This window comes from Hyla sarda, chromosome 6 (genome assembly GCF_029499605.1).
Source record: "Hyla sarda isolate aHylSar1 chromosome 6, aHylSar1.hap1, whole genome shotgun sequence".
In the NCBI taxonomy this organism is placed as follows: domain Eukaryota; kingdom Metazoa; phylum Chordata; class Amphibia; order Anura; family Hylidae; genus Hyla; species Hyla sarda.
The window spans coordinates 48691404-48704596 of record NC_079194.1 but is presented as its reverse complement, the minus strand read 5'-3'; the positions used below and the strand labels follow the sequence as shown (position 1 = coordinate 48704596).

The following is a 13193-nucleotide window of genomic DNA, read 5'->3' as shown; positions in this document are numbered from 1 at the left end:
GCAGAAGGTCTGGAAACACAGGCAAGGAACACACAAGGAACGCTTTCACTGGCACTAAGGCAACAAGATCCGGCAAGGGAGTGCAAGGGAAGTGAGGTAATATAGGGAAGTGCACAGGTGAAAACCCTAATTGGAACCACTGCGCCAATCAGCGGCGCAGTGGCCCTTTAAATCGCAGAGACCCGGCGCGCGCGCGCCCTAGGGAGCGGGGCCGCGCGCGCCGGGACAGAACAGACGGGGAGCGAGTCAGGTAGGGGAGCCGGGGTGCGCATCGCGAGCGGGCGCTACCCGCATCGCGAATCGCATCCCGGCTGGCAGCAGGATCGCAGCGCCCCGGGTCAGAGGACGTGACCGGAGCGCTGCAGCGGAGGGAGTGAAGCGAGCGCTCCGGGGAGGAGCGGGGACCCGGAGCGCTCGGCGTAACACATACCACCCTCATTGAGTCTGTTTCTGACCGTTTGAGTGGACACAAAAACATTTGTGGCCTGCTGGAGGTCATCATGCAGGGTTCTGGCAGTGCTCATCCTTTCACAAAGGCAGAGGTAGCGGTCCTGCTGCTGGGTTGTTGCCCTCCTACGGCCTCCTCCACGCACATCTCCTGATGTACTGGCCTGTCTCCTGGTAGCGCCTCCATGCTCTGGACACTACGCTGACAGACACAGCAAACCTTCTTGCCACAGCTCGCATTGATGTGCCATCCTGGATGAGCTGCACTACCTGAGCCACTTGTGTGCGTTGTAGACTCCGTCTCATGCTACCACTAGAGTGAAAGCACCGCCAGCATTCAAAAGTGACCAAAAATATCAGCCAGGAAGCATAGGAACTGAGAAGTGGTCTGTGGTCAACACCTGCAGAACCACTCCTTTATTGGGGTTGTCTTGCTAATTGCCTATAATTTCCACCTGTTGTCTGTTCCATTTGCACAACAGCATGTGAAATTGTCAATCCGTGTTGCTTCCTGGGTGAACAGTGTGATTTCACAGAAGTGTGAGTTACATTGTGTTGTTTAAGTGTTCCCTTAATTTTTTTGAGCAGTGTATGTTCTAAAACCTTTCTATCATAGCCAGTAGTGACATTTTCAACAATTTTTCTTAATACTAGCTCTTCTGTGGTATTTAAAAAGATGGGCTAACCTTCACTGCCCACACACATCAATGAGCGTTTGGCACCTATCACCCTATCAGCGGTTCACCGGTTGTCCTTGCTTGGAGCACTTTAGGAGGTATTACCAGTGAATAGCAGGAAAAACCCACACGACCTGCCATTCTGGAGTTTCCCTGACCCATTCATTTGGACATCACAATTAGTCAGTCCCTTGTCACAGTCGCTCAGATCCTTACATTTACCCATATTTCCTGCTTCTAACTCATCGAGTTCAAGAACTGATCATCTCCTGGCTAATGTATTCATCCCCTGGTTACCAACCCCTAATATATCCAATCCCTTGTTACTTAAAGGGATACTCCACCCCAAAGCATAGATAAGATGTCTGATTGCAGGGGTCCCACCAAACTTCGCTCTGTGCCAGATGACTTGCGATGTGGGACGGAGGCTCTTGACGTTACTGTCACGCCTCGCTCATGACGTCACGGCCATGCCCCCTCAATGCAAGTCTGACGCCCCCTCCCATCACGCCCCCTCCCATAGACTTGCAATGAGGGGGCTTGGCCGTGACATCAGGAGCAGGGCATGACCGTGACGTCACGATCCTCCGGCGCTGCACCCGACGCTCTAAACGAACGCCGGTCCCAGTGGCGGGACCCCCACGATCAGACAACTTATCCCCTATCCTTTGGATAGGGGATAAGATGTCTGGGGGCAGAGTACCCCTCTAAAACCCTATTTCTACAATATGGTTTGCCGTTATAGAGCTACAGTTGTGTATGAAAAGTTTGTGAACCCTTCAAAATCTTCTATATTTCTGCATAAATTTTACCTAACACAACATCAGATTTTAACGTCAATAAAGATTTTCAGTCGATAAAGAAAACTAAATAAAACAAGTGAGCCAAAAAATATATAAAATATTAGAAAATTATCAAATATAACATACTGTATCTGTGGTAAAAAAAATATGTGAACCTTCGGTTTCAGTATCTGGTTTTACCCACTTCATCGAAAAATATAAAATTCTGAAGGGTTCACAAATTTTTAGCACCATCATATCTGTTGAGTTACCTTTCGAGTGAATTTTTCTTTCGAGTCTTTTTCCTCCTTGCCTGGTGACTTGTAAGGTGAAGACATTTGCCGCAGGATTTCCTTTTTGCTGGGAGGTATTGCTTCTTGGTCTTCACTGACTAGCTTGAACTTTCTCCAGTCGTGTATGACACCCTTTGGTCCTGTATAAATAAAGAGGGTAGACTATACATGAAGTAAAATATCTTGAATAGATATATATTAGAACAATAAACTACTCTAGCTATAAACTACTGACATTTTAAAGATGCCTTCAACTATGTGATGTAATCGACTCTAATGTAGAAAAATAGAAGCATAGAATGAGTCGGCAGATAAGAACCATATGGCCCATCTATTCTGCCCAATAATCTGAATCCTATGAATAGTCCCTGGCCCTATCTTATATGAAGGATAGTCTTATGCTTATCCCATGCATGCTTTAACTCCTTCACTGTATTTGCAGCGACCACTTCTACAGGAAGGCTATTCCATGCGTCCACTACTCTCTCAGTAAAGTAGTACTTCCTGATATTACTTTTAAACTTTTGCCCCTCTAATTTAAAACTATGTCCTCTTGTGGTAGTGTTTCTTCTTTTAAATATGCTCTCCTCCCAGGGGTGGACTGACACCACTCAGGGCCCCCGAACCAAATAAAGCAAGGGCCCCCAGCAAGACTCCACCCCTGGCCCCACCCACCTCTGCCCCGCCCCTATTCCTGCTGAATATGTACATGAATATTTGCCATACAATAGGGGGCGCAGTGCGCTTGAGGCTATGGTGTACTCTGAGGGATGGCAATGCCAATCACCTTAACTACACCAAGAACCTAAAAACACTGAACTATCTGTGGTGTCCCAGTACAAGACCTGATCCTGTCCCTGTCTAAAGTCCCCTCAGCCAGAGTCCCTCCATTTCCATAGGGCTCTCCTACAGGGCTTACCCCTGGTCACCTTATATAGAATATGTTGATATATTATTTAATGTATAGTAAATATAAATGTATAGGACCTTCCCAGGTCATGTGATCTACAATTGTGAATGTACATATGATTAAGGACCTTCCTTGGTCATGTGATGTACCCAGAGTTCACTGGGTTCAGGACTTACAGGTTTGCTGGCCAATGAGCTTAGTCCAGCCCTCTTAATATATAAGGGGATGTAGTCTTCAAATTCGCTCTCTTTTCTCTTATATTCCGGATCCAAAGAAGCACAATCAGCATATCTTCATTCTTCTCAACTAGGCAAAAGCCTAAAGAACCAGCAGCCACTAAAACCGTGAGTTATAAAGCTCAAACCTACAAATCCTGTATGACTACTTTTCTACCGAAATCTTATAATTAGTAGCACAGTGGCCTGCTTAAAGCTCATTACTTTCAGTCCCAGAAAAGCCTGTGAGGAACCTGCATCCCGATTACCTCAAGAGAAACTGTACCATTGTAAAGACTGTTGCAAAAAGTTCAAGTAAAAGTTTCCAGTTATGTCATAAATTCTGCTGTGGACATTCCGTTTATTATCCCTGCCGTTTGTGGGCCGGTTGGCGGCAGGACCTCCAATACTAAGCAAACCTCACCCTGACGTCATGACAAGTAAGGGCTAATACCACCAGACCCTTCATTCACCATTGCAACACCCCAAACACCACAACTCTTTTGGCGTCTTATGAACAGGATACGGGTGTGTACCTTTAATAACTTTGCTACCCTGACCAACGAGAAACGGGTGTATACTGTTATTGCAAGAGCCATAGTCCTCCCTCTATTCAGAACTGTGCATACAAAACTGTCCGGGATTATCGCAAGTTGCGACTGAACTAGCACCCAAAAGTGTACAGGACTTTAATGCTGAAATTTTGCTTAGCTGGGGCGCAAGAAAAAGTAAGGGAGAAGGTGAAAAAAACTGCATTGTGGCCATGTGTAAGATTAAGAATGAAGCCATGCTACATGCTCCACTGCAGACTGTACCTGAAAGGGTTAAGGCTGAAGCTGCCTTTTCTTCTTTATCCAGCCCAGAGAGAGAGGTCCCCTTGTCCTAGGTGACTCCAGCCAGCGCATGCCCATGATCACCCTCTCTTCCGAAATGGGTGTTTGCCGATGAGCCTGCGTTGATACAGTACATGTGGGACCACGTCCTTCTCCTACCGGGGAAGACTCATCCATCGGTCCCCACAGCTGAGGCAGAAAGGGCCCGCAGGGAGGCTGAAATCAACAGCCTCATTGAAGAGCTAAAGGCCCAGCATAGGGAGAGATATGGACCGAAACGACTCCCGTATGAAGTCCACGTGGAACAGCAGAGGGACACTAAAAAGTTAGAAGCGCTGTATATCCACATGTTGGCCTACCCACGAGAGGGTGAGGCACCCTTGGAGCACTGACCCACCACAGTGGTCAAGTTTGACAAGGCCAGAGGCTTCAGGACCCTCCTGGACTACCGACACGGAGGGACCATATTGGTCAACAGAAGGGCCATTCAGCGGGACTACCTGCCCAAAAGTTACCACTCCCTGGAGCGAGGGGAGATCATAGAGTACACCCCAGTAAAGAGTCTGCGGGGTGAATGGGTTGCAGCAGTGACAAGACCTAAAGATCCAACACAAATACCCTTCACGTACTTCCCTTCGGGCGACTGGGACACAGATCCCCATGGAATCAAGCCGTTGAGGCTGCCTAACACAGCCTGTGAAGAGGAAACGTACCGAGTGCCAATCATGGATCCTAAGTATGTGTCAAGGTCCCATTCTACAACTGCTCTAACAGAAGATGTGCCCAGGCTTACTCCCTCTTAGGAGGTGAGGCCTCAGCAGCGGGCACCAACATATGTGCCCAGGCCTACTCCCCCTGAGGAGGTGAGGCCTAAGCAACAGGCACCAACAGATGTGCCTAGGCCTACTCCATGCCTGGAGGTGTGGCCTAACCAGCAGGCACCGACTGAAGTGCCGCGGCCTACTCCACCCAAGGAGGTGAGGCTGGACCAACCGGCACCAACTGTAGTGCCAGTGGCCTCAGCCGCTGCTATCAATTTTGTGGTGAGCATGAACCCATCTGTATCACAGTCTCGACTCACCAATGTCTCATGGGACACTGCTATAAACCCTTTGAGAGAATCCCAACCTCGTGCTCCTCGCTACATGTCGCAGAGCAGGAAGCACGCTGATAGGCGAGGTTGGGAATCAAGAAGATTCCTTGTTTAAGTCTTTTTTTTTTTTCTTCCCTCCTTGCCATTAACTGTTTGGTACTCCAGTACCTTTGTTCTTCCTACAGATTCTTCAGTTTGGTAACCTGTTCAAGAAGAAGTGCATGCAGGACTATGCCAAGAAATTCATCATTCAGCAATGTAACCGTTTCTTAAGCTTGTGCCTGACCCCAGGCCGAGAGACTCCTTGCCTGAGGAGATCCTAGTAAGTTTGCACCCGGCTCCAGCAACAGCCGTGTTTTATTGAGGACTCATAACGTAGGTGGACTGTTGATCCTTACGTTGCTGTTTATTGTAAATAACCTCATAGTAATATATTTTTGTGCATAAAATGTTGCACCCATACAGCAGGTAAATGTTACCTGAATGCATCAAGTGTTGTGCTGCCAGCAGGTAGCCCTTGTGTTCTTATAAATAAAATGTCAAACAAATGTAAGTCGTTATTGTACAGAAATATCCATTCCCTGTACACAAAGTACATATCTTTTCCAGGTGTTATAGTGTTTACTTAAAGGGGCCCTCCCAGCTCCTCTGGGAGTAACAATAATGCCATCCTCCACTGACGCCTACCAAAACATACCAATCAGGTATCAAGACTGACTCCAGTCATCCAATACAATGTGAACATAGTACAGTACATAAAAATCATTAGTGTACCTTCATAAGATCCAATACACATAACTCAAAAATATCTCACAAAAAAACAAAAATTAAGTCTTAGGGACTGTAACATGCTATATCTCAGTCCATACCACTGTTATGCACTAATGTCATGCACTAATATGGTCTTTTGTCTTTACGTGTTCAGGATGCTCCTCCTGGCCAGAAGGTAATCCTGTAGCTAACCAAAAATACACTTATCCAAAAAGGTAACAGTATGCAAATTGTTATCTAGTTCAGAGTTCTAGGGGTAAGTGTGTAGTACCGATAGCCCCTAGTGTCACGATTCGGCTGGCTGGAGGTGGATCCTCTGTGCCAGAGAGGGATTGGCGTGGACCGTGTTGGTGGACCGGTTCTAAGTTGCTACTGGTATTCACCAGAGCCCGCCGCAAAGCGGGATGGTCTTGCAGCGGCGGTAGCAACCAGGTCGTATCCACCAGCAACGGCTCAACCTCTCTGACTGCTGAAGATAGGCGCGGTACAAGGGAGCAGACAAGAGCAAGGTCGGACGTAGCAGAAGGTCAGGGCAGGCAGCAAGGATCGTAGTCAGGGGCAACGGCAGGAGGTCTGGAACACAGGCTAGGAACACACAAGGAACGCTTTCACTGGCACAATGGCAACAAGATCCGGCGAGGGAGTGCAGGGGAAGTGAGGTATAAGTAGGGAGTGCACAGGTGAGAATACTGATTAGGCCTGCTGCGCCAATCAGTGGCGCAGCGGCCCTTTAAATGGCAGAGACCCGGCGCGCGCGCCCTAAGGAGCGGGGCCGCGCGCGCCGGGACAACACAGACGGGGAACGGGTCAGGTACGGGAGCCGAGATGCGCATCGCGAGCGGGCGCGTCCCGCATCGCGAATCGCATCCCAGCTGGGAGTAATATCGCAGCGCACCCGGTCAGCAGGTCTGACCGGGGCGCTGCGAATGAGAGAACGCTGCGAGCGCTCCGGGGAGGAGCGGGGACCCGGAGCGCTCGGCGTAACAGTACCCGAGTACCCGAAGAACCATAACTGATTTAATGAGCCATTCGCAGTTTCACTGTACCTTGGGTCTCCCCCTCTTTTTGGAGCCTGAGAACCTGAGGATAAGACTTTTGTCCAGGATGTTGTCCTCAGGTTCCCAGGATCTCTCCTCAGGGCCGCAATTCTCCCAGTCAACCAAGAAGAATCTTTTACCTCTGACCGTCTTGGATGCTAGAATCTCCTTCACAGAAAAGACGTCAGAAGATCCGGAAACTGGAGTGGGAGAAACAACTTTGGGAGAGAAGCGGTTAAGGATGAATGGTTTAAGGAGAGAGACATGGAAGGCATTGGGAATACGGAGAAAAGGAGGAAGAAGGAGTTTGTAAGAGACAGGGTTGATCTGGCACTTGATTTTGAAAGGACCAAGATAGCGTGGTCCCAGTTTATAACTGGGGACACGAAAGCGGACATATTTAGCGGAGAGCCATACCTTGTCTCCGGGAGCAAAAATGGGGGGAGTTCTTCTTTTTTTATCAGCAAATCTTTTCATCCGGGATGAAGCCTGTAAAAGAGAATTTTGGGTCTCTTTCCATATGGTGGAAAGATCACGAGTCACTTCATCCACAGCGGGAAAACCAGAGGGCAAGGGAGTAGGGAGGGGAGGAAGAGAGTGACGGCCGTACACCACGAAAAATGGGGATTTAGCAGAAGATTCGGAGACTCTGAAGTTGTATGAGAATTCGGCCCATGGTAGAAGATCTGCCCAGTCATCCTGGCGGGAGGAAACAAAATGCCGTAAATAGTCACCCAGGACCTGATTAACTCTTTCTACTTGCCCATTGGATTGGGGATGATAAGAAGAAGAGAAGTTTAATTTGATCTTGAGCTGTTTACAGAGGGCCCTCCAGAATTTAGACACGAATTGGACGCCTCTATCCGAGACGATATGCGTGGGCAAACCGTGAAGGCGAAAAATGTGTACAAAAAATTGCTTTGCAACTGAGGCGCTGAAGGAAGACCAGGAAGAGGAATAAAATGTGCCATCTTGGAAAATCGATCAACGACCACCCAAACAACTGTGTTGCCACAGGGTTGAGGGCAAGTCCGTAATAAAGTCCATACCAATCTGTGACCAAGGCTGTTCAGGAACAGGCAGAGGATGAAGGAGACCAGCAGGCTTCTGGCGAGGAGTCTTATCCCGGGCACAGACAGTACAGGCCTGCACGAAATCAATAACATCAGTCTCCAGAGTCGGCCACCAATAAAATCGAGAGATGAGTTGCAAGGATTTTTTGATGCCCGCATGGCCTGCGAGGTGGGAGGAGTGTCCCCATTTGAGAATCCCGAGATGCTGGCGTGGAGAAACGAAGGTCTTCCCTGGAGGAGTTTGCCTGATGGAGGCTGGAGAAGTGGAGATCAGACAGTCAGGAGGAATGATGTGTTGCGGAGAGACCTCAACTTCAGAGGCATCAGAAGAACGAGAGAGGGCATCGGCCCTAATGTTCTTGTCAGCAGGGCGAAAATGAATTTCAAAGTTAAAACGGGCAAAGAACAACGACCACCTGGCCTGGCGAGGGTTCAGTCGTTGGGCAGACTGGAGATAGGAGAGATTCTTGTGATCAGTATATATGATAACTGGAAATTTTGATCCCTCCAGCAGGTGCCTCCATTCCTCAAGCACCAATTTAATGGCCAGTAGTTCTCGATCCCCGATGGAATAGTTTCTCTCCGCCGGGGAGAAGGTCCTAGAAAAAAAAACACAAGTCACAGCATGCCCGGAAGAATTTTTTTGTAGAAGGACAGCTCCAGCTCCCACTGAGGAGGCATCTACCTCCAATAGGAAGGGTTTAGATGGGTCAGGTCTGGAGAGCACGGGAGCGGAAGAAAAGGCAGACTTGAGATGTTTAAATGCGTCTTCCGCTTGGGGGACCAGGACTTGGGATTGGCATTTTTCTTGGTTAAAGCCACGATAGGAGCCACAATAGTGGAAAAGTGTGGAATAAACTGTCTGTAATAATTGGCGAACCCCAAAAAACGTTGGATAGCACGGAGTCTGGAGGGGCGTGGCCAATCTAAGACGGCAGAGAGTTTATCTGGGTCCATTTGTAGTCCCTGGCCAGAGACCAAGTATCCTAGGAAAGGAAGAGATTGACATTCAAAGAGACATTTCTCCATTTTGGCATAAAGTTGATTGTCACGAAGTCTCTGAAGAACCATGCGGACATGCTGGCGGTGTTCTTCTAAGTTGGCAGAAAAAATCAGAATATCGTCCAGATAAACCACAACACAGGAATATAGGAGATCACGAAAAATTTCATTAACAAAGTCTTGGAAGACGGCAGGGGCGTTGCATAGGCCAAAGGGCATGACCAGATACTCAAAGTGTCCATCTCTGGTGTTAAATGCGGTCTTCCATTCGTCCCCCTCCCTGATGCGGATGAGATTATAAGCCCCTCTTAAGTCCAGTTTGGTAAAGATGTGGGCACCTTGTAGGCGATCAAAGAGTTCCGAGATAAGAGGTAAGGGGTAGCGGTTTTTTACCGTGATTTTATTAAGTCCGCGGTAATCAATGCATGGACGTAAGGAGCCATCTTTTTTGGACACAAAGAAAAATCCAGCTCCGGCAGGAGAGGAGGATTTACGGATAAACCCCTTTTTTAAATTTTCCTGGATGTACTCTGACATGGCAAGAGTCTCTGGAGCAGACAGAGGATAGATTCTGCCCCAGGGTGGAGTAGTACCCGGGAGGAGGTCAATAGGACAGTCATAAGGCCTGTGAGGAGGTAAAGTCTCAGCTTGCTTCTTGCAAAAGACGTCAGCATAGTCCATATAAGCCTTAGGAAGACCGGATACAGGGGGAACCACAGGGTCACGGCAGAGAGTACTGGGAACCGGTTTAAGACAGTCCTTGAGACAAGAAGTACCCCAGTTCTTGATTTCTCCTGTGGACCAATCAAGGGTTGGGGAATGGCGTTGAAGCCACGGTAATCCAAGAAGAATTTCAGAAGTGCAGTTGGAGAGGACCAAAAATTCAATTTTTTCATGATGAGGTCCGATGCACATTAGGAGAGGTTCCGTGCGGTAACGCACGGTGCAGTCCAATCTTTCATTGTTAACAGAATTGATGTAGAGGGGTCTGGCGAGACTGGTCACCGGGATGTTGAACCTGTTGATGAGAGAGGCCAAAATAAAATTTCCTGCAGATCCGGAATCCAAGAAGGCCATAGCAGAGAAGGAGAAGGTAGAGGAAGATATCCGCACAGGCACAGTAAGGCGTGGAGAAGCAGAGTTGACATCAAGAACTGTCTCATCTTTGTGCGGAGTCAGCATACGTCTTTCCAGGCGGGGAGGACGGATAGGACAATCTTTCAAGAAGTGTTCGGTACCGGCACAGTACAGGCATAGGTTCTCCATGCGGCGTCGTGTGCTCTCTTGAGGTGTCAAGCGAGACCGGTCAACTTGCATAGCCTCCACGGCGGGAGGCACAGGAACGGATTGCAGAGGACCAGAGGAGAGAGGAGCCGGGGAGAGAAACCGCCTCGTGCGAACAAAGTCCATATCCTGGTGGAGCTCCTGACGCCTTTCGGAAAAACGCATGTCAATGCGGGTGGCAAGATGAATAAGTTCATGCAGGTTAGCAGGAATTTCTCGTGCGGCCAGCACATCTTTAATGTTGCTGGATAGGCCTTTTTTAAAGGTCGCGCAGAGGGCCTCATTATTCCAGGATAATTCGGAGGCAAGAGTACGGAATTGGATGGCGTACTCGCCAACAGAAGAATTACCCTGGACCAGGTTCAGCAGGGCAGTCTCAGCAGAAGAGGCTCGGGCAGGTTCCTCAAAGACACTTCGGATCTCCGAGAAGAAGGAGTGTACAGAGGCAGTGACAGGGTCATTGCGGTCCCAGAGCGGTGTGGCCCATGACAGAGCTTTCCCAGACAGAAGGCTGACTACGAAAGCCACCTTAGACCTTTCAGTTGGAAACTGGTCCGACATCATCTCCAAGTGCAGGGAACATTGCGAAAGAAAGCCACGGCAAAACTTAGAGTCCCCATCAAATTTATCCGGCAAGGATAATCGTAAGCCGGAAGCGGCCACTCGCTGCGGAGGAGGTGCAGGAGCTGGCGGAGGAGATTGTTGCTGGAGCTGTGGTAATAGCTGCTGTAGCATCACGGTCAGTTGAGACAGCTGGTGACCTTGTTGCGCTATCTGTTGCGACTGCTGGGCGACCACCGTGGTGAGGTCGGCGACAACTGGCAGTGGGACTTCAGCGGGATCCATGGCCGGATCTACTGTCACGATTCGGCTGGCTGGAGGTGGATCCTCTGTGCCAGAGAGGGATTGGCGTGGACCGTGTTGGTGGACCGGTTCTAAGTTGCTACTGGTATTCACCAGAGCCCGCCGCAAAGCGGGATGGTCTTGCAGCGGCGGTAGCAACCAGGTCGTATCCACCAGCAACGGCTCAACCTCTCTGACTGCTGAAGATAGGCGCGGTACAAGGGAGTAGACAAGAGCAAGGTCAGACGTAGCAGAAGGTCAGGGCAGGCAGCAAGGATCGTAGTCAGGGGCAACGGCAGGAGGTCTGGAACACAGGCTAGGAACACACAAGGAACGCTTTCACTGGCACAATGGCAACAAGATCCGGCGAGGGAGTGCAGGGGAAGTGAGGTATAAGTAGGGAGTGCACAGGTGAGAATACTGATTAGGCCTGCTGCGCCAATCAGTGGCGCAGCGGCCCTTTAAATGGCAGAGACCTGGCACGCGCGCGCCCTAAGGAGCGGGGCCGCGCGCGCCGGGACAACACAGACGGGGAACGGGTCAGGTACGGGAGCCGAGATGCGCATCGCGAGCGGGCGCGTCCCGCATCGCGAATCGCATCCCGGCTGGGAGTAATATCGCAGCGCACCCGGTCAGCAGGTCTGACCGGGGCGCTGCGAATGAGAGAACGCTGCGAGCGCTCCGGGGAGGAGCGGGGACCCGGAGCGCTCGGCGTAACACCTAGTATCTAAGGCATTGGGCAGAAAGCCTCAGGCAACCCAATCTGCAACCTGTGTATAACATGAAAAAGAAAATAATATGTGGTATAATATTTAATGTATGTCAAAAAGAAAAAAAAATGAAAGTGAGATTTATTACAGTATGTAGTAGCATTACCGTCATTATGCATACTTCTAGTCGAGTATCAGTTTATTTGTCAGTCAAGAAAAAAAAATATCAAATGTCAGTCCAATGTCAGTTATCACTTAATTTCACGCATAGTCAGTAAATGCATAACTTCATAAAAAAATAATAAATAATAATAAGGTAGAGATGCCAACAGGTATACTGATAAACTTCTCATATCCTGTTCATCCTGTTTAAGAAGGCAGGACTAAAGTGTTTCTTGAATTAATTATCAATAATCTAGTTTGTGAACTAATCCACAACCATTCTGTTTGTGTATTATTGTTGAAGCTTGTATGGACATTTTTAAAATGCACAGAGACTCTATACCAGTTCTTCACGACAGCCTAAATATGGACATTTGTATTAATACTCAGGACTGCATCCGGCCCTATAGCCATTCCGTCCCTCTACCTTAGGGACCTACGTCGAGGAGGACTTAGGGAGTTTGTGGTGTCCCGGTACAGGACCTGGTCCTGCCCCTGTCTAAAGTCCCCTCAGCCAGAGTCCCTCCATTTCCATAGGGCTCTCCTGCAGGGCTTACCCCTGGTCACCTCATATAGATTATGTTGATATATTATTTAATATTTAGGAAATATAAATGTATAGGACCTTTCCCAGGTCATGTGATCTACAACTGTGAATGTGCATATGATGAAGGACCTTCCTGGGTCATGTGATGTACCCAGAGTTCACTGGGTTCAGGACTTACAGGTTTGCTGGCCAATGAGCTTAGTCAAGTCCCCTTAATATATAAGGGGCTGTAGTCTCCAAATTCTCTCTCTTTTCTCTTATATTCCGGATCCAAAGAAGCACAATCAGCATATCTTCATTCTTCTCAACTAGGAAAAAGCCTAAAGTACCAGCAGCCACTAAAACCATGAGTTATAAAGCTCAAACCTACAAATCCTGTATGACTACTATTCTACTGAAATCTTATAATTAGTAGCACAGTGGCCTGCTTAAAGCTCATTACTATCAGTCCCAGAAAAGCCTGTGAGGAACCTGCATCCCTGTTACCTCAAGAGAAACTGTACCATTGTAAAGA

The 13193-nt window shown here is 48.6% G+C and overlaps 1 protein-coding gene across 9 annotated transcripts in view; it reads right to left on the bottom strand.

Moving 5' to 3' along the window:
• Positions 1-13193, bottom strand: part of PDC (phosducin) — a 124781-nt gene that overhangs the window by 9138 nt on the left and 102450 nt on the right. For 7 of the 9 annotated variants that reach the window (XM_056523631.1, XM_056523630.1, XM_056523627.1 and 4 more), the window contains exon 3: positions 2179-2339. In XM_056523631.1, coding sequence (XP_056379606.1) covers positions 2179-2339 — 161 coding nt within the window. Of the gene's footprint in view, positions 1-2178; positions 2340-3285; positions 3428-4870; positions 5146-5418; positions 5537-13193 lie in introns of those variants that run through there. The other 2 variants (XM_056523633.1, XM_056523634.1) reach the window with 2 other exon arrangements.